This window comes from Nothobranchius furzeri, chromosome 4 (genome assembly GCF_043380555.1).
Source record: "Nothobranchius furzeri strain GRZ-AD chromosome 4, NfurGRZ-RIMD1, whole genome shotgun sequence".
Lineage (NCBI taxonomy): Eukaryota > Metazoa > Chordata > Actinopteri > Cyprinodontiformes > Nothobranchiidae > Nothobranchius > Nothobranchius furzeri.
The window spans coordinates 136,089-156,307 of NC_091744.1; the positions used below are offsets into that span (position 1 = coordinate 136,089).

General features: G+C 43.1%; 1 protein-coding gene across 2 annotated transcripts in view; it reads left to right on the forward strand.

Moving 5' to 3' along the window:
* The first annotated feature begins 8 nt into the window (after positions 1-8).
* Positions 9-20,219, forward strand: part of cyth4b (cytohesin 4b) — a 28,017-nt gene continuing 7,806 nt past the window's right edge. The window contains exons 1-6 of one of the 2 annotated variants that reach the window (XM_015968709.3): positions 9-147; positions 9,832-9,914; positions 10,047-10,111; positions 10,950-11,016; positions 13,173-13,291; positions 13,645-13,725. In XM_015968709.3, the coding sequence (XP_015824195.1) occupies positions 129-147; positions 9,832-9,914; positions 10,047-10,111; positions 10,950-11,016; positions 13,173-13,291; positions 13,645-13,725 (434 nt within the window). In that variant the 5' untranslated portion in view covers positions 9-128. Of the gene's footprint in view, positions 148-5,095; positions 9,915-10,046; positions 10,112-10,949; positions 11,017-13,172; positions 13,292-13,644; positions 13,726-20,219 lie in introns of those variants that run through there. The other variant, XM_015968702.3, reaches the window with a different exon arrangement.

A 20,219-nucleotide genomic window follows, 5' to 3' on the forward strand; every position in this document is an offset into this window, starting at 1 on the left:
TGGGGCTTCAAGTAATTAAATATTTCATTCAGTTGTTGCGCTGGAGGCTGAAGCAGCCTAATGCTCAACTGTGTTGCCAAGGGAGTTTTCTGTCATTTATTTGTTTTTTCATTTGTTTTGGGATATAAATGACAGATTCTAAAATGGGTAAGACCTGATTTAATCTTTTCTTGCTTTACAATGATTATTTAAGATATTTGCTGAAACGTTGCGATGAAAAAAATGTTTCAACTCCCTGATTTCCTAAAGTGGGATTATTTATTATTGTGGCTTGAAACTTAAATCAGATTTTCTGACATATTAGGGATACTATGTCAGAAAATGTTTCAGCAAAACAGTAAAAAAAATAATCACGTTGTAAAAACAAAATAATGAACTTCATGGCATTAATGACACCCCAAAATATCAGTAAAACTTTTTATTTGAATTCCAGCTGTTTAGTCTATCAGCATTCATTGTCATTTTGCTTTCCCTAATAATTAGACATCAAAATGCATTTATACTGTATACATTCCAGTGTCTCAAATTTGAGCCACGGGGGCCTTTTAATAACCGATTGTGTTTAAAAAGAGCTAAGGCTGCAAAGGTTTTCCGCTTGTTACTGACAGCTTGCGGTAGAGAAGCGAAGAAAAAAGACATGCAAACTGTTTTTGTAAAACACTGTTGTGAGCCAAAATGCAGAAGAGAGACTCACAAGACCGTGCGTCACTGACAGTAATACAAAAATAGAAGTTGTCTTCAATTAGATATCTGTATAATTCATTTTTTAAAGGCACAACTCAGAGATTCAGAAGATTCCAGCATAAACATGCATCGCTGTAATCAGGTTTTGCAAAGGAAGGGTGGCCAAGTGGAAGTCTTGTGGTTAGGTCCGTGAGGACAAACAACTTACTCGTCTCACAGGAAGTGCACCCATGTTACCATCTCTTTAACTTTATTAACACAACTCAGTTCATCGTTGCTTTATCTGTTCTGATAAATGTAATCCCATGACTTTGTTTTCTGTCTTCTTATCGTAAAATCTGTTTTCACTGAAGTCAGCTCTCTACCTTCAGCTAATAGTTCGAGAAGACTGACCTAGTAAGATGATTGCAGAAGGAAAGTTTGGGGACGACAAGGTTCTTGTAGAGAACACAGTAGCCACCTCAAAAGCCACAGTTTTTTATTTTTTGGGTCCACTTTAAAGACAAAATGAAAGTTGGTGTGTTTGCACAATGTCAGTGAAATGCAATGAATATTTACAAAAGTATTTTTGATGTAGCATCACTCCCAGAAACAACCTGAGTGATTTACATATGGATGCATGATTACTGAAAGAAGTCAGTTAGGATCAGATGTGCAAAGGAAGCTGGAAATAAATAAAAAAATGACTAGGAAAGGAATTGGGGAACTAAACTAAAAAAGAAATGAAAAGAGGTCAAACTAATGAAAAACTGTAAGCATGGTGAAAACAGTGTAAAACCCTAAACACTGGAATAAGTAAAACAAACATATTTAACAGAGAAAAGGCTCAGTCAGATTCCCAAAAGTGTGAAAAGGTTTGATGTAGAGATATTACAAACAAACAAATCGGCACAAAACCTAATGATTCTTGACCATATATCTCATATTTTTATAAATCCTGATTAGTCATGCTTACGTGGAGGTTTGCCATGCAAGGATTTTTTTTGGACAACACAGCTAAACATGCATGTAACACCCCCAAAAATGTGCCGGAGCCTCTGGCTATGTTCTTCTTTTTTTTTTACTCATGCCTTTTGGTTTAAACCAGATTTTGATTTCCAAAATAAAGATATTTAGTTTCCTTTGACATGTGCCTGCCAGTGGCATCGGTAGTGCTACAAATTGCATTGTGCCCCGTTTTTTACCGGGCTATGCGCTAGAATCCATACAAAGCCACGCCCATCTACTTCTGGCTCACAGGTCCCTGAAAATAAGTATGAAATAACGAAAAAGAGCTGGTTAGGGTTAGGCGAACGAGGCTGCAAAAGCTAAATTTGGAATTAAATGTCTACAAATCAGTTGTTGCACATATGACATCACTGGAGACCCACATGACCAGAATTTATTAGGATTTTCTCCATGCTTAATGCTCGTTCTTTCATCCAAGAATGATTCTAAGCTTGCTAAACTAATCTTTCCTCTTCTCCGTGTCTGGATCAACAACATCAATTTGATGAGACGAGCATTTGTTGTCCTATCCATCTTCTCACACAAAACCTAAAGTAACTTTCGCATGGTGCATGTGAAACAGGATCACAAAATAGCCTTTATGGCCCCCTTTCATTTTTTTCTCTTTTCTGAGTATGAGCCGACTGGAAAGGGCGGAAACTTAGACTCCCTATGGTCTAGACTTGTATAGCACTTTTATAAGTCAGAGAGCTCCAAAGTGCTTCACAGCCACATTGACGTTGATGGCTGATGACTTGACAGAAGCGACGCTGTCACTCAGTCGACGCCTCTGGTCCCTCGGTTACAACCCAGGCGTCTAGAGGACATGGGGTAACATGGAGGACACACGACAAAAGTGTAATCGAGCGCTCGAGTTTGACACAGACAAATATTTACTTACACAACATGATCTACACCAGACCTGGGCATTTTACGGCCCGCGGGCCACATCCGGCCCTTTGGTTGACTTTGACCGGCCCGCGTAAGGTTAATTGGAAATTACAAAATAAATGTATTTTCTCATTTTACCTCATGCATGGGCTAAGGCTGCATTGCTTTTATTTTGAAGTTGTATTTTACGTGCACAATGACGCAATACGTATAGCAACAAGTACCCGCGGTTGACATGGTGATTGTAGCCTGAGAAATGTCCGCTCATGCAAAAAAGAAAGATGCCGAATGCAGGATTTTCAACAAAAATTGGACTGCTAAGTATTTTTTTTTACTGAAGTCGGAGGTAAAACCGTGTGTTTGGTTTGCGGGGAGGAGATTGCCGTGTTTAAGGACTACAATTTGAGTCGGCATTACGACAAGAAACACTCGGAAAAATACAAGAACTTGTCTGATGCTGAGAGGGCACGGACATCCGAAGCTTTGCTAGCAAAGTTGCAAAAGCAGCAAGGCTTTTTTACTAAGCTTCACACATCCAGGGATGCAGCAACCAGGACCAGCTTTGTGATATCCCACAAAATAGCTAAAAACAGCGAACCGTGACCAGGAGGATCGAGGACATTGCGGGGAACCTGGAGCTTCAGCTGCAACGTGAAGTGGCAAGTTTTGACTTTTTCTCATTAGACGGGAGCTGTGATGTCCGGGACACAGCCCAGCTGCTCGTATTTGTCCGGGGGATAACGGACTTCAAGCTCACAGAGGAGCGGGCAGCAATGCGGTCGATGAGAGGGACAACGACAGGGAGTGATCTTTTTACAGAGGTAAATGCGTGCATGGACACTCTGGGATTGAAATGGGAGAGACTGTCACAGCCGGGCGTACACTGTGCGACTTTTTCACATTTTTGAGCCGATTTTCCAGTCGTGCGAGAAGCCACGACATCGGGGCGAGTTTTGCGCCAAGCGGTCGTGTAGTGTACAGGGGGTTACGAGAGGCGATTAACACCACGGCTGTGTCTCAATTCAGGGTCTGCATCCTTCGAAGGACCCAGCCCACCCGGCCGACGTGGGCTGCGTCCTCCGTCGGCCGGGTAGACCGGATGTTAACGGCTGTGAATTTGGACAGGCCTAGCCTTCATGAACTCCCTCGGCGAACGTTCCGTCGCCTAGCAACCGTGGAACCGCTGGGCAGAAGGGAGAAGGAACTTTAAACGATGGAGCTCGACGTTTTATTTAGCTTTTTAACCCCCAGAAACCCAAATTTAGAAAACAACTGCAAAATATTTTTTTAACCTTTCACATGTTCTAGGAGGCCAGATAAACGGGCCTATTTACACATTTTAACAGCCAATAGTGTTGCAGAACTGAACAATAGGACCTATTAGCAATGTAAATGTGGTTTTAAAAAGAAAAAAAATGGGGAAGGTTTATTCTTGTAGACTTAAATCTGATGTTGTAATATTACAACCGTGGGTCTCTGGGGGTTAATCATTTCCTTGACTGTTGGAGAGCTAATTCAGAGAAAATACTTTCGACTAGCTGAGCCTGAGCAAAGATGTGATAATAGTTTTTAATACTTTCTAAGGGTCTTAATTTGACCAAAACCGATTTATCACCTTTTAAGACTTTTCAAGACCCAGCGGATACCTTCTAGTAAACAATTCTCATTTGTAAACAAAAATAAAATTCAAGAGTTTAATGCAGAACTGATTTTATTTAGATATTTCTTTTACATGTACATGTTTAATCTTTATTAACCATTTTTTTCTAGCAAAGTAAAAAGCTGTCAAAGTTCTCCCTTCTCTCCTGGGCTCTCTGCAGCTCTGCCTCCCTCTGCAGCCTCATGTCCTCCCTGATCAGCTCCAGAAGCTGGTCATCGCTGGAACCTTCCCCTGGATGCCCATTTTCTCCAGAATAGTCTTAACAAACATGTAAGAAAAGAAACAGATAGAGAAAAGAGGACAACGGGTTATTCCTTTCATGTTTTCGCAGAAAAAAATAAACTCAAACGAGTTTTTTTAAAATATGAGATGTTATTGTACCTCCATGCCACAGCCGCCGAATACTTTGCTCCGGTGATCATGTGGTCCATCTCCGTCCTAAGCTTAATAAATTCCCTGGTTTTCTCTTTTGTTCCTAAAATACAAACTTCTATTAAAATCAGGGGGAAACGTAGCGGGAGAAGTACGACACCGAGCGCGGCCGAACATACGAGCCGAGACCGCAATACAAGCACTTTTACTGTAACATTTCTAACTAAAATAACGTTCATGTATCACAAAAAGTCCTTAAACTGACAGTTTTCAAGTTTATACTGACATTTATATGCGCAATCCTCTCCGACAGCTCCCGCTTCACTGTCCGCCATTGTTTTTAAGTTTTTCTGCCGGCCGGCCCGCAAGGCATCTTGGGAAATGCTACCTATTGAAGGATACACCCGACCCATCCTTCATTCAGGCGAAAAGAAGGCCGCATTCGTCGACCGCATTTGAAGGAGTCTTCGAATTGGGACAGGCCGAGTCGCGGCGCTGTGACGTAACCAGCCGACGAATCCGGCCGAGGTAGGATGCAGACCCTGAATTGAGACACAGCCCACGTGACCAGCCGCCGATCAGCAGTCGTGAGGTCGCACTCTGGTGTGTTTAATATTTCGCTCGTCCCTCGTGAGGGTATCGCACTGTTGAAGCGGCGCTGCGAGCAGCTGCGACCCAAAAAGTATCAGAACCACTCACGGCGCATGCGCGCGCAATCCTGCATCAACGCTTGTCGCTCGCTATTTCCCTAATAACACACGCTGTTCGTTTTTGTTTCTACACGTTTTTTTACTCACAAAGATTGTCAAGAAAGCGTGTTTGTCGTGTTCATGTCAAATTAAACTGATCACAAAACACAGATTTACTTTCTTTATTTCGTTTTCCTCATCCAACCCCCATAAATCCCTGTGTGTCCTCCAGCAGCACTCCCGAAGGACAACAGGCAAGACAAGACAAAAAAGTCTAACGTGTTGAGTAAAAACTGCTATTTTTAGCACATTTTTAGGGCCGACATGTTGCTACCAGACGTACAGTGTGAGCAGTCAGGTCGCATGCGAGAACTGGGTCGTACAGTGTGAGCGCATGACTCGTGAGATCTGCTCTGCGGGGAAGTCGTACAGTTTGAGCTGAAGCTGAGTGCTGCGAGTGAAAAAGTCGCAGTGTACGTCCGGCTTTACAGGGAAAAATGTCGGACTTTTGAAACGCATGCAAGATAAAGTGACAGAAATCGATGCAGATCAAAAATAGGTGTTTTTGCATTGTATTATACACCAACATGTGTTGTGCAAGTCAGTGCTAAAAATCAACCATGTTACTGATGTTGTTACTAAAATAATAAACTTCATCAGGGCGCGGGCGATGGATCACAGACAGTTTGTGGCTCTTGTGGAGGACTCCACACAGCTGTCAGATGGCTCAGCCTGGGGAAAGTGCTGAAGAGGGTTTGGGACTCGAAAGCAGAGATTCAGGATCTCTGCTGGATTTCTACTCTTCTCTTAAGGAGGATTTCCCAAACCTGAAGAGACATGCTCAGAAGATGTTGGTTCTCTTCAGCTCTACCTACATTTGTGAACAAACATTTTTCAATGATGAAGTTTACAAAATCCAGGTATAGATCCTCTCTCACTGATGATCATTTGTCAGCTGTGCTTCGCTTCTCCACCTCAGACATTCAACCTGACTTTGATGCACTCGTTAAAGCCCAGCAGAGACTAGATTTCTCTCACTGAATAAGAAAAAAATTGCTTAAAAACACAAAATAAGGTGTTTGGACCACAAATGTAGGCAACTAGCAGTGAACTGGGACACTTTTTTTAAACCTCTTTCTCAAGATCACAGTTCAGTGATTTTATTTTACAGACAATACTGTGTGTCTGTAGAATGCTAAGAACCTCTTTCCAACAATATTTGAAACTCAGAATGTGTTTTGGAGTGAATGTGACTGAAACTGTTAACTAATATAAGTCACAAATGTTTAACAAAAACCAAATGTGCACTTTGTTTACCATTGCCTTGGGAAATTTGAATAAATCACATTTTTGTAAGCCAACCTCACTTTTTCCTTTTTGCTCATTTATAACATATAGTCTACTCTTACCAGCTTGAAGAAACAATGGTATTTACTGCTTTTTATAAAGAAATACCATTAATATTATGCATAATTGACTTCAGCCTTTTGGCCTGCGGCCCTCCACAATATTTTCTATTTCTCATGTGGCCCCATGGAAAAAATAATTGCCCACCCCTGATCTACACAAAGCTCTCTGATAGAGCTGAATCGGCTGTAAAGGTGTTTTGTTAGTGAAACCACCACGTCTAAACCGAGACTGAAGTGTTTCTTACTGTCAAGGCGCCTGGCCTCGCAAGGCGATGTCTTGCGAGGCCAGGCGCCTTGCTTAGAAGGACAGTGTCCTTCCTTGATCAATGAAGACAATTAAATGGAACAGAATTGCATCGCGTGACTGTGGCTTCCGCGGTGGTCACGTCACATGACACGGGAGGTAATGTCATATTTTATATGTGTAAGTTTCAATATAAATATATAACGAGCCATTTTAATTGTGTATATATTGGTTAAAGTAAATATGTAAGCAAGTGACTACCTGCTAGCCAAAAAAGCTGCAAGTATTAAGCTAACTAACCAACCATAGATAACTGCTTTGGATATAAAAAATACATTTTAGATATCAACCTTATGGGTACAATAAGTACCCAATGTACTTACATTTAAACTTTAAATTTGCCCCTGAAGTGGCTGCTGGCTTCTGATCCGCCATCCTTTTGAAAATACCTCGTTGTATTCTGGGAAATCTTTGACCAAGGCTAGGCTACAAGACACCTCCCATGTATCCTTGCTCAGCTAGCTAAACGGCTAACAAATGGAGAACAGATGCCTTGGTAGAACATGAACATTGGATCATGCCTTGGAGGTTCCTGATTACATATCTCCTAGGCAACAGGGGCGGGACAAAGACATCAAGGCAAGGTTCCTTGGCATTGAGATACACCCTCTAATTTTACCACTGAACACTAAACTTCAACTAAATCCAATCAGGGACTCCCCTGCCAACACAAGCGGTTTTAAACACGACCTCTCCTGTGTTTCTAATAGGGGACTATCCCTCTTCAGAAAAAGCACATGTAATGGAAACACTAAGACACAAAACACGCATCTGCTGCTTGTATGCTACAATATCCGCCAAGGAGACAACAGACGCCTCCGGTCTGCTGCTCCGAGGACGAGATCCAGGAGTCTTTTTAACTTTCCGTCCTCCTTCAGATGCTGATTGTAAATTCTGTCAGCTGGGTGCTTCGGGTGCTGCAGAATGGCTCTCGTCAGGTCTTCTGGTCACATTCTGCTGTGTAACGGCATCCCCTCCCTCAATCAGGAGTTGGTTAAGGTCAACAAACATGGTGGTGCTGGTCACTGGAACATTCAGCACACCCAAGCTAACTGAGTCAGGAGCTGTGAAGCTATCAAGAACTTGTGCTGCTGGTTTCTGATTACATTTTCTCTTGCTTACTGCGTTTCACAGACTAAAAAAAGGAGCGAGAGTGATTACGTTTACTTATATAGCACGTTACAGACAGAAGTCACAAAGTGCTTTACAGACAAAACAAACAGAAAACAAACAGAATTACAACAAAGCATTGAGTACTGGAGAAGTAAATGTGGCAGTGGTGGGGAGTGATTATTGAAAAACAGCCAAAGCTAGAATTAGGAAGCTAAAGGTGAAAGACAACCAGTGGGGTGTGCGTGGGTGGCCAGAGGGGGGAACAAATGATGAGAGCTTAATCATGAGACTGGAGGTAGGTGTTGGGGTGGTGGAGAGGTTGAAAAAGCAAATAAAAGACATGAGAAAAGTAGGAGTGTGGAAATGTCAAATAGATGGATTTTTACAACATATAGAGAAAATGAAACTTTTCTTAAAGCGACAATGTGTAGTTTTTACCATTAATCTCTGGAAACATCCATCCAAATATTGTTGAAAATGAATTAAATGATCCCCAGTTGTTGAAGGACATTGGCGGCTTTGGAACATATGACCATAAAAATGGAGTCTAAAATACATGGGAGTGGGTCTAAGTCGCGATACCATAATGGATGCCGTGCTTCCTTCTACTGGAGCCCGTGAGGACAAAACACATTTATTGATTTATAACAAATGGTTACAAAACTTTCACCCATAAACGTAGTTGTTTTACCTCTTCACTTGTTGCAGTGATGAAAGGGTATTAGATGTGCTTCTCATTTTGCTGGAGGTTTTTGACCCTAATGGGTATCCGTTGGTGAGGTCTTCTTACTCAAACACAAAAATACTGCTTGCTTACAATGATTTGTGTATGCATTGCTCCATTTCGACAAGGAAAATACACATTGTCACTTTAACATCAACTGAGGTGGGGTGCCGAGAGCATCATAGACTTGATGAAGATACTTCAGATCAGATTGTTGCTTAAAATATATTTTTCTATAAAATTAGAAAATTAGTAACTTAATTGACGTTACTTTAAAACATTTCCAAGGAGGTGTGAAGGTTTGATAGAAATGAAATATGCAGAGTTTGGATATCCGCTTTTAAAATGAGCATTCTGAATTTTTCTGTATGTTTTAGGTGTGTGTGTGTGTGTGTGTGTGTGTGTATGTGTGTGTATGTTTTAAGATTTATACCTATAACATGGATGAAACTGTAATTCAACAGAAAACCACAGCAGCTGTTCGGCTTCTTTAGACTCTTCCAGAGAAATCACAGAGTGTTTCATGGGTTGGGACTATTTAATAATTTAACTGACGAAAAAGAAAATATCATTTCTGTAGCGCCTCTCAAGATAAAAATCACGAGGCGCTTCACAAAAGCAAAAACTGTAAAAATATAAAAAAGCATTTAGAAAATGTTTAAAATTATATTTAAAATGCACAAAAATACGCAATTGTGATCAAAAAATGTTAAGAGAGAGAATGAACAGGAAAGAGGGAAACCAGTGGATCCTGAGGAAGGTGGAATAGGTGGGGAGAGCAGAACAAAGAGAGAGAGGTGAAGAAGGTCATACAAAAGCCAGCTTGAACAAGTGAGTCTTCAGCTGCTTTTTAAAGGAGACCACTGAGTCCACTGATCTCAGGCTCAGGGGGAGAGAGGTCCAGAGTCTGGGGGCCACAGCAGCAGATGATCTGTCACCTTTGACCTTTAGCCTGGTGCTGCACAATCTGATGGATATTTTTGTTCCTGTCTGTGTAGTTTCCTCAGATTTCACTGCAGACGAGAGGATGGAGATTGAGAGCATCAAGATGTACAAGAAAGAGCTTCTGGATGACATCCAGGTCATTTTTAAACGTAGATTCTGTCTCAGTAGCTACACAATAATCTACTCAAGGTTTAGGATTTGAATTTTGTTTGGCTTTTACTATCAAAGAATCTAATAATTAACTTTTTAATTGTTTTTTGATGAACAGAAGTTAAAGATTGAGATCGACAACGTCATGGCAGAAATCCTCAGCTTTGAGTCTGCAGAAGAAAGGTGAGTTTTAGTCTGGGGGGAAACCCTGCACCTACTTAACAACCCACACGTTATTTTCCTTGGTTATCATGTTTAAAATTAGAAATGAAAAAGACGTTTCAGTTTTGTAGTTGTTTTCTAACAATCCTATCACACACGGACTTTGCAGAAAGAAGTGTTTAATTATTCAGTATTATTCTTTTTAATTAACAGTAATTATTAAACATTTTATTCTAAAATAAATTTTTACACACACACACACACACACACACACACACACACACACAAACAATTGCATGTTTGAATGTTTTGTTACAATTTAAAGTCAAATAAACATTTTTGGAAAGTCTTGGTGCATATTTTTGTTTTTTATACAAATAAAAGTCTCTAAATCTGAGACCATGATCTTGAATCAGAAAAGGGTAGAATGCCTTCTCCAGGTCAGGAATGAGGTCCTGCCTCAAGTCGAGGAGTTGAAGTATCTCGTGGGTCTTCTTCATGAGTGAGGGAGAGATGGAGCTGTGGCTACATTGTAGCTCATCCCCACCAGCGTGTGAAAGTGTGAATGGGTGAATGACTGATTGTGTTGTGAAGTGATTTGGGGGGTTGTAGAACCCTAAGAAGGCGCTATACAAATACAGTTTATTTATAGCCCCAAATCACAAGGGTTGTCTCAAGGCATAAAGTAAACATTCCAATACAGTTCAGTTCATTAAGCACGCACACACACACACACACACACACACACACACACACACACACACACACACACACACACACACACACACACACACACGTATGAAATCTCAATTTAACACACAAAACATAACTTAAAATTATTTTTAATGATGTTCTGCAGCAAAACACTTGAGAAAAACAAACAGTTTTCAAGAGGAAAGAAGAAGTTCAACATGGACCCCAAAAAGGTGAGCCAGGAGCTATTTTCTATGTGTGTGTGTGTGTGTGTGTGTGTGTGTGTGTGTGTGCTGTAACAGCGTTTTTGATCGATCACTCTGAGTGTTGTGTTTGACTGCTGCGGCTAAACTGTGGCTCCCAGCAGTTCTATGGTTTTTCTGCAGAGTCAGTCATCTCACTGTAACTTTATTTTGTGCAGTTTGTGTTTGTGATTGGTTAGACTGTTTTACTTCATAATTCTCTTTAAAACACCATGTTGGTCATTGCCTTGATAAAGGAAATGCTTTACATTAGATCACAAAAGATAAAAAATAGGGAGCCTGTGATGATTAGGAAAGAGGAACAGAAATTAGTTTTAAGGAATTGAGATTACGGAAGCTCTGCACTTTGTTTTAGCAACTTCAGATGAGATCATTGTGAAACTAACATGCAGTGCAGAGAATGGGAAACTGTGTAGCTCTAGCTCTTTTTTTCAACTTTAATATGAACTTTTCCAGGTACCAATGGTTCCTCTTGACTTTAAACCACAACAGCATTAGAGAGTGATGAATAATCTTTAAGAATTCTGACTAATGGCTAAAATTTGCTTTGTTATGGATTCATCACTGATCACAAAAGACTATCCATCCATTCATCTTCTGAACCCGCTTTGTCCACGCAGGGTCACGGGGGGGGGGGGCTATCTCCAGCAGTCAACGGGCAGGTAGGCGGGGCACACCCTGGACAGAGAGCCAGTCCATCGCAGGGCAACACAGAGACACACAGGACAAACAACCATGCACACACTCACACCTAAGGACAATTTAGACAGACCAAACAACCTAGCAGTCATGTTTTGGGACCGTGGGAGGAAGCCGGAGTACCCGGAGAGAACCCACGCATGCACAGGGAGAACATGCAAACTCCATGCAGAAAGATCCCAGGCCGGGAATCAAACCTAGGACCTTCTCGCTGCAAGGCAACAGGTCTAACCACTGCGCCACTAAAAGATTAGATATTCAGAATCAGAAATAATCCAAGTTTACTTGATGATGAAGAAAACAATAATTTGAAGTGGGGCTGGGGCTGTGTGAAAAAGTTGAAAGCAAAATATTTTTGGTCAATAGATCTCTGAGTTGCTGCAAAGATTAGTTCTAATTAGACTCTGACTGATAAGCTAACAACTAGTCTAAGTATAAATGACACAAATGTTGTTTTAAGTGGGACAAATAATGCAAAACTCACCTTTTGCAGCCTTTTTGCTGCCAAGTGGGTCTCCACGGCCTCTAAAATAATCCAAACATCCATCCATCCATTTTTATCCTCTCATCCGGAGTCGGGTCACGGGGGCAGTAGCCAGTCGAGAGGCCCAGACTTCCCTCTCCCCAGCCACTTGGGCCAGCTCCTCCAGGGAAATTCCAAGGCGTTCCCTAGCCAATGCTCCAAACATTAAGAAAGAAAAAAAAAATCAAATTCATTGGCTTTCTGTCAGTGTTTGGTTTCAGATGTAAGTTTTTTTTATTTCCTGTTTATGACGTCACAAAAAGGGAAACTGTTGTAGAAACCTCACTCAACACAGACAAGTTAATATTGGAGTGGCAGTAGCTCTATTCGGAGCCTCTTCTGAATATTAGAGCTTCTCAGCTTATAGCAACCTGAGTGGGGGATGGGTGGGTGGGGCCAGTTCAGCTTGTTTTCTTAAAGTGACAGAGCCCTTAAATGACTAATCCTGGAAGGGCCCCAAAAAAGTCATAATAACAAATTTAAAAAATATATATAAACTCAAATCATTGTAATGCATGCAAAAGCTATTTTATTAAAATTTCAATTTCTTCAGTTAGTGTTTATGCCAGCAGATCCACAGCTGACTGCACTTGCTTATTTGTGCAAACAACCATTGAGTTCAATATACCAGTATGAAGTGGCCTTGATAATAGGTGTGAAAAAGTAAAAAATAACAGCTGCAGAAACCACGATCATTTTGAGTCTGGAGTTGTTGGTTTTGCTGTGACTAGCCATCAGCTCGCAGATCCAATCATAGTTCGTCTTGGTCTCTCCCAAGTGAAATCTTTAAAAGAGCTAGTTAATTAAAATGGGTAAACTAGCAATCGTTACCACCTCTGCTGGTCCATGCAGACAAGATGTGAATTCATCAACTAGAATAAAAATGGAATTCACTTTTATGCAGGGTGTCGACTACCTGGTGGAGAACAAGCTGCTGGATGGAGGCGCTCGGTCCATCGCAGAGTTTCTATACAAGGAGGATGGACTCAACAAGACGGCCATCGGCGAATTCCTTGGAGAAAGGTGAAACAGAGGAGAGATCGCAAAGATAGCATGTAAAGTATGACATAGAACATGAGAGAAAAAAATGACAGATTTAGAGTTGTTTTAAAAGCAAAACAGCTTTAACTCTCTGGAGGCAGGCGTTGCAGATTTGCAACATTAAAACCTACCTACCTGGTTACTCCACATATGTATTTCATGAGCATTTAGTAAGGACTTAGTTGTTCGTCCTTTTATCAAAACTTATTTTGAGCCTGAGAGGGTTAACAAGACGGGAATAACAAGTTCAGGATGAGTAAATGTAGTTTCATCTGTGCTTTCTGGTTTCTTCTAAAAAAAAAACTTTTAGTCTCCTTTCTTCTTTTCTCACACAGGGAAACACTCCATCTTGATACGCTAAAGGTCTTTGTGGAGCTGCATGAGTTTGCTGACTTAAACCTGGTCCAGGCTCTCAGGTTAGTCCCCTTTACCCGCACATCTGTCTCAACAGTGGCTCTGCAATGTTGTCATGGGGCCCCAAGCAAGAAGACCTGTTGGGAGCATAGGTGGCTGCTGCTGCTGCACGGACAAGTCAGTTCGAGTAGGGAGGAGGCGGCATGACATAGACAAGACTGGGGTGTCAGACAAGGAAGTGTGTGGTTGGTCTCTGTTTAAGAAGTCAGGTGGGAGGTGGAAGGCCCCAACAACTGTGGGATGGCACCAGTGGTGTCCAATGACAGCTTTGCACTGTCTCACTACTGTTGCAGTTCTGGGTTAGTTCAGTTTGTGGACCCTTACGGGGCCACTTGTGGACCGGGGGTCCCAAGCCATTGTCTGCCCTGGATTTCGGTGCGTGGTGCCGCTGTGTCTCATTATGTCTGCTTGACCAGATTCTGTTACTTTTCTTGGGGTAAATTCAATTATTTGCTCAAAAACTTTCTTTCCATAAAACAGACAATCTAAAACAATTCTCCGTCAGAGAATCTCTAACCAGGAGAGGAGGGTGGTGGTGATGATGTTGTCATCCAAGAGCAGGGGTGTGTGTGTGTGTGTGTGTGTGTGTGTGTGTGTGTGTGTGTGTGTGTGTGTGTGTGTGTGTGTGTGTGTGTGTGTGTGTGTGTGTGTGTGTGTGTGTTGTCCCTGGCTTCTGTTTTGTCTCTGAGTGGTGAGCTCGGGGCGGTGGTCTTTGGTGTGCCGCTCCCCCCTCAGCACTGCCCTAGTCAACCACTCATCTAAAGGAAATATCAAAAAAAGAATAACTACAGAAAATAAATGTTCCTAGTTAAACAAAACAAAACAAAAATCAGTCCATTAATGTAGCTTCTTGTAGTAGAATGACCAACTAAATTTCTCCTAATAGTTAAATTGAAAGTTACCATGGTGATGTAATCACAGCTGTGGACCCAGCACCCGCAGGAGGAACATGAAGGGTCCAGTGCAGTGTGGATCAGGTGGCAGACCGAGGTGGGAGCCTTGGCGGTCCGATCCCCGGACAAGGAAACTGGTTTTTGGGGCATGGAACGTCACCTCGCTGGCCGGGAAGGAGCAGGAGTTTGTGGCAGAGGTTGAGCGGTACCGGCTAGATATAGTCGGACTCACCTCGACACATAGCATTGTCTCTGGAACCCAAGTCCTTGAGAGGGGTTGGACTCTCTCCTTTGCTGGAGTTGCTCCGTGTGAGAGGCGGAGGCCTGGGGTTGGCTTTTTGTTAGCCCCAAGACTCTCTGGCTGTGTGTTGGGGTTTACCCCGGGGGATGAGAGGGTAGCTTCCCTGCAGGGTCGGCTCTGGGTAATTTGGTGCCCAAGGCGAGAGTGCCCATTCGCCCCCCCCCCCCCCCCCCCCGCCCCCCGCCTCTAACCCAAACCCAAGTCCACACATTGGAAAACGCAACTCCACAGTTATTCCTTAGTTACTAATTTTTTATTTTAAATGTTCACACAGCAACTCTTTAAAGTCAACAGCCTGAAGAATAAATGTAAGCTAGAAAGATGAGTAACCTGAGAATATTACAATAACCAACAACTCAAAATGTTGTGCAAATGTCATTGGGGGGGGGGGGGGGGGGGGGAATGCAAAATCAACAACTGTGCAATCAAAAGCAAAACTCAAACATCAAAGTGTCATCATAAAGAAAGTTCTACTTTCCATTTTGTTCTACTGCTGTGGCCAGTCAGCAGGATCCACGGGGCCAGCAGCTCCTACATGTTCACACACATCTGTTGAAGCTGATGATGGCGTCTCTTCAGGCTGTTGGCTTGGAGCACTGAGTCTGCTGGTGTTGGGTTCTTCTTCTGTGAAAAAACACACACACACACACACACACACACACACACACACACACACACACACACACACACACACACACTTAACCCTCTGATGCATGAATTAAGAACAGCGCCACTTTCACGTTCAGTATTCCTCAGTCATGTGCATTGATGCTTTTCATTATTTTTAATATTACTGGACTTTTTATTTTATTGATCTTTTTAAATCTGTTCTATGAAAACATGAATAAAATGATCAAAAACAGGTGGAAGTGAGTGCATCCATGGGGAATATTTGAAAAAACGTATGTCTCACTCTCAGGTGCTCTTCAGCATCAAATAAATAGTAGAACATGAGGAAGAAGATCCGGTGATCTGAGGCACTCTGAGGATTTCATTTATTAAACAAGGAAACACCGACGCGTTTCGGTACGACCTTCTTCAGGGCATAAACCTTTCTACCTTGAAGATGACTCACTATGTCACAAAAACTAACGTCCATCCTTTTTTACAAATTTACAGCCTAACTGACAATAACATCTTAAGAAGACGATTTCAGATGTGTAGGTTGAGATTATTTAATATTCTCAATGCTAAATCAATGCTGCACTGATTGTGCCAAAAACACGTGTCTGGTGTGGATTTAAATGAATTAATTTTGCATATCGATATATGTGATAAGCCGTTTAACGTGAAAAAGCCCGTTTCTACTGCTGATTACAAATAGCCTAACAAGTAACTTACTCACCTGGTTCTAGATGCTGAGACTGTAGCCCAGTGCTGCGTGATGCCTGGATGAAGACGCTGCAGCGTAAACAAGAAAGAGACGAAATAAGATGTCATGCTGAGTTTAGGCAGTTCTCACTCCCCGCCGGGCCCGGCGGCAGCGGGGGAGTCACCGCAACGGCGGCGGCGGTGCCGCCCGCCCGATGTGTCGGACAAAGTTGAAAATTTGCTACACCCACACCTAACGTTCTTCTGATATACAAATATTAAATTCAAAACAACGTTCATAAAAGGCTGCAATCAAGCTCCAAAAACCAGTAAAAAATCTTACATTCTTCATCATCACAGTGAGACTCAACATTGTCTCACTGCATCTGGGCACGACGATTCAAAAGTAAAATGAATTGGTTAAAGTTACAGATACTGTATTGTGTGTGTAAACAGCTAGCGAGGGTCCGTCCGTGGACCGTGCGTGGCAGGAGAGGCAGTTAGCTACAATGCTAACGCAAAAAGTTCCTTTGCCAAACTTATAAAGTCTACATACCTCTGCTTTGGGCCCGTTTATTTTCTTCTTCCTTCCTTCGCTTTCGGAATGCTGATCCCGATGGCTTAGGCGTTCTTTTCCTCGTAAAATATCAAACGTTTAAACGCGACAACAGGAAGTCCTTCTACAGTGCCACCCACACACGTAATCTGTATGGCAACCTTAACAGTCAAATGCATCGGAGCGGTGGCTCAAGCGGGAGCTCGAAATGCAGCCAGATCGTTAGAATTTAAATATTGATGTTTTAATTTCATATCATGTCAAAGGGGAATTTTGAGTGTTTAGAGAGTGCATTTCATATTACAAACATGAATTTAATGAACTTTTTTTATTTTTTTTTATTTTGCGCCCTATCCATCAGATGGCGCCCCAGGCGGCCGCCTGTGTCGCCTGTCGACAAAGCCGGCCCTGCTTCCCTGTGCCTTCGGGTCGGGCAACGGGTCCTGACTGTTGTTTGTGCTTATGGGCCAAATATCAGTTCAGAGTACCCACCCTTTTCGGAGTCCCTGGGACGAGTGCTAGATAGTGCTCCATCAGGGGACTCCATTGTCCTGCTGGGGGACTTCAATGCTCACGTGGGCAATGACAGCTTGACCTGGAGGGGTGTGATTGGGAGGAATGGCCCGCCTGATCTGAACTCGAGAGGTGTTTCGTTATTGGACTTCTGTGAAAGCCACAGTTTGGCCATAACGAACACCATGTTCGAACATAAGGATGACAATCGGTACACTTGGTACCAGGGCAGCCGCAGGTCGATGATAGACTTTGTAGTCGTATCAACTGACCTGCGGCCGTATGTTTTGGACACCCGAGTGAAGAGAGGAGCGGAGCTGTCAACTGATCACCACCTGGCGGTGAGTTGGATCAGATGGCAGGGGAAGATGCCGCGTAGACCTGACAGACCCAAATGCATAGTGAGGGTCTGCTGGGAACGCCTGGCAGAAGAACCTGTCAAGACGGTCTTCAACTCCCACCTCCGGCAGACCTTTGACCGCGTCCTGAGAGCAGTGGGGGACATTGACTCTGAGTGGGCCTTGTTCCACTGTGCGATTGTTGAGGCGGCTGTTGCTAGCTGTGGTTGCAAGGTGGCCGGTGCCAGTCGTTGTGGCAACCCCCGTACCCGCTGGTGGACACCAGAGGTTCAGGGAGCCGTCATGCTGAAGAAGGAGGCCTACAGGGTGTGGCTGGTCTCTGGGTCTCCGGAGGCAGCAGACAGGTACCGGATAGCCAAGCGGGGTGCAGCAGTGGCAGTTGCCGAGGCAAAATCTCGGCCGTGGGAGGAGTTTGGTGAGGCCATGGAGAAAGACTATCGATCTGCTCCAAAGAGGTTCTGGCAAACTGTCCTGCGCCTCAGGAGAGGGAGGCAGCAACTCGCTCGCACTGTGTACAGTGGGGATGGGGAGCTGCTGACGTCAACTGGGGCTATAGTTGGACGGTGGAAGGAATACTTTGAGGAGCTCCTCAATCCCACCTACGCATTCCGATGTTGGGGTTATTAGGAGCGAACAATTAGTAAGCTTCAACTTACTTTTGGATTCTTCAATAAATTCTGTAAATATGAGAATATTTACTGATTTATTAATTAATTAAGATATTCTTAGACATCCGGGGCACCACCCCGTTCTACCGGGGAAAAATTGAATCCAAAACTCTTATCAGTCTTTCTTGAAGTTCGTAGAATCCTCGGAGCAGAGACTTCTCTTGGACACAACAAAGCTACTGGACACAAAAATCTGAATTTTATAACATTTAATTAAACAATTTGTTAAATGAATAAACAATGGAACAAATGAATAATAACCACGTGATATGATTGAAGATGGATGTGTTTGCGTGTGATGGAGGATGTATGAATGGGGTCCTTTGTTCTCACAAAGGAGTAGAGTGTGTGTGTGTATGTGTGTGTGTGTATGGATTCAAAATGGAGTCTTGAATACAAGATGACTGACCCCTTTGTCTGGCTAAAGTGGGGGTGGCAACTTGCACTTTAACTTCCAAAGCACTTAGAATCAGTAGTAACTTAACCTTAAATCACTCAAAACATTTCAAAGGATCATGAAACAACACAAAAGATTAATCACAAGTTAATATCTTTTAGTTTCACCACTTGGCCATAGTAGGAAACATTTAAAGATATTCAAACAATGATAAATAAGCAGTTTATTCTTTCAAAATGATCCGACGGACGTGTTTGGGACGAAAGAGGAAAACACGAAGCTACTTTTTAAGCAATAGCGCGGTTTTATTGCTTATTCTGGACTATAGAGGAAATAGAAGAAGGAGAGAGAGAAAGAGATGAGTTTCTGATCACCAGAAGTCCCTTCCTCTTTGATTTGACAGTTCTCCGTGTTTCTCCGCAGCTTTCGGCGTTGTCCGTCGGTTTGATGCTTTCTCCGTTGTTTGGCGTTCTCCGTGAGTGTTTCTCCACGGGCTGGACACAAAGAGAACGAAGTTTCTTTTGTGCTGAGTTTGACAACTTACAGCGTCTCTGAGAGCTGGATGGAGCTCCGCTCGTTCCCAGCCAGGTCCTGATGGAGTTGGAGTGGCTTTCCAGCGGTTCCGTGGCTCAACTTGGGCACTTAGAGCTTCCGCGTGCTCAAGGGAGTCGGAGCGTTCGACAAGCGTGTCCTTACCGCCAGGTATCCTGGGCAAAAGAACGGAGTTTTCTTTGTTCCGTTAATGATTTATAGTCTTTGAAGTCGCGGGAAAGCGTCCATGAGCTCCCGCCTCCTGCACATGCGCAGAACGTGTTTCTGGTATTAGGCGGTGACATCATCACAATGCTTCCGTGTGCAAAGCATCATGGGAAATGAAGTTTCTTGGCGCTGATGTGATTATTTGCTTTTCAGAGCAATTTAAGCACAGTCATTTTGGAGAAAATCACTGCATAGTAATTTCCTCATGAGGTCAGACCCTCAACACAGAGGAGGAACCAGTGCCGGGAGACCTGGGAATGGACTGTCCAATCTCGGGGGCAGAAGTTGCTGAGGTAGTCTAACAACTACACAGCGGCGAAGCACCGGGGGCGGATGAGATTCGTCCTGGGTATCTCAAGGCTATGGAAGTTGTAGGGTTGTCATGGTTGACACGTCTCTGCAACATTGCGTGGTCATCAGGAGAAGTTCCTGTGGAGTGGCAGACCAGGGTGGTGGTCCCCATCTTTAAGAATGGTGACCTGAGGGTGTGTTCCAACTATAGGGGGATCACACTCCTCAGCCTCCCTGGAAAGGTCTACTCCAAGGTACTGGAGAGGAGGGTCCGATCGATAGTTGAATCTCAGATTGAGGAGGAGCAATATGGTTTTCGTCCGGGCCATGAAACTGTGGACCAGCTCTATACCCTTGCAAGGGTGATGGAGGGGGCATGGGAGTTTGCCCAACAAATCCACATGTGTTTTGTGGATTTGGAGAAGGCTTATGACCATGTCCCCAGGGG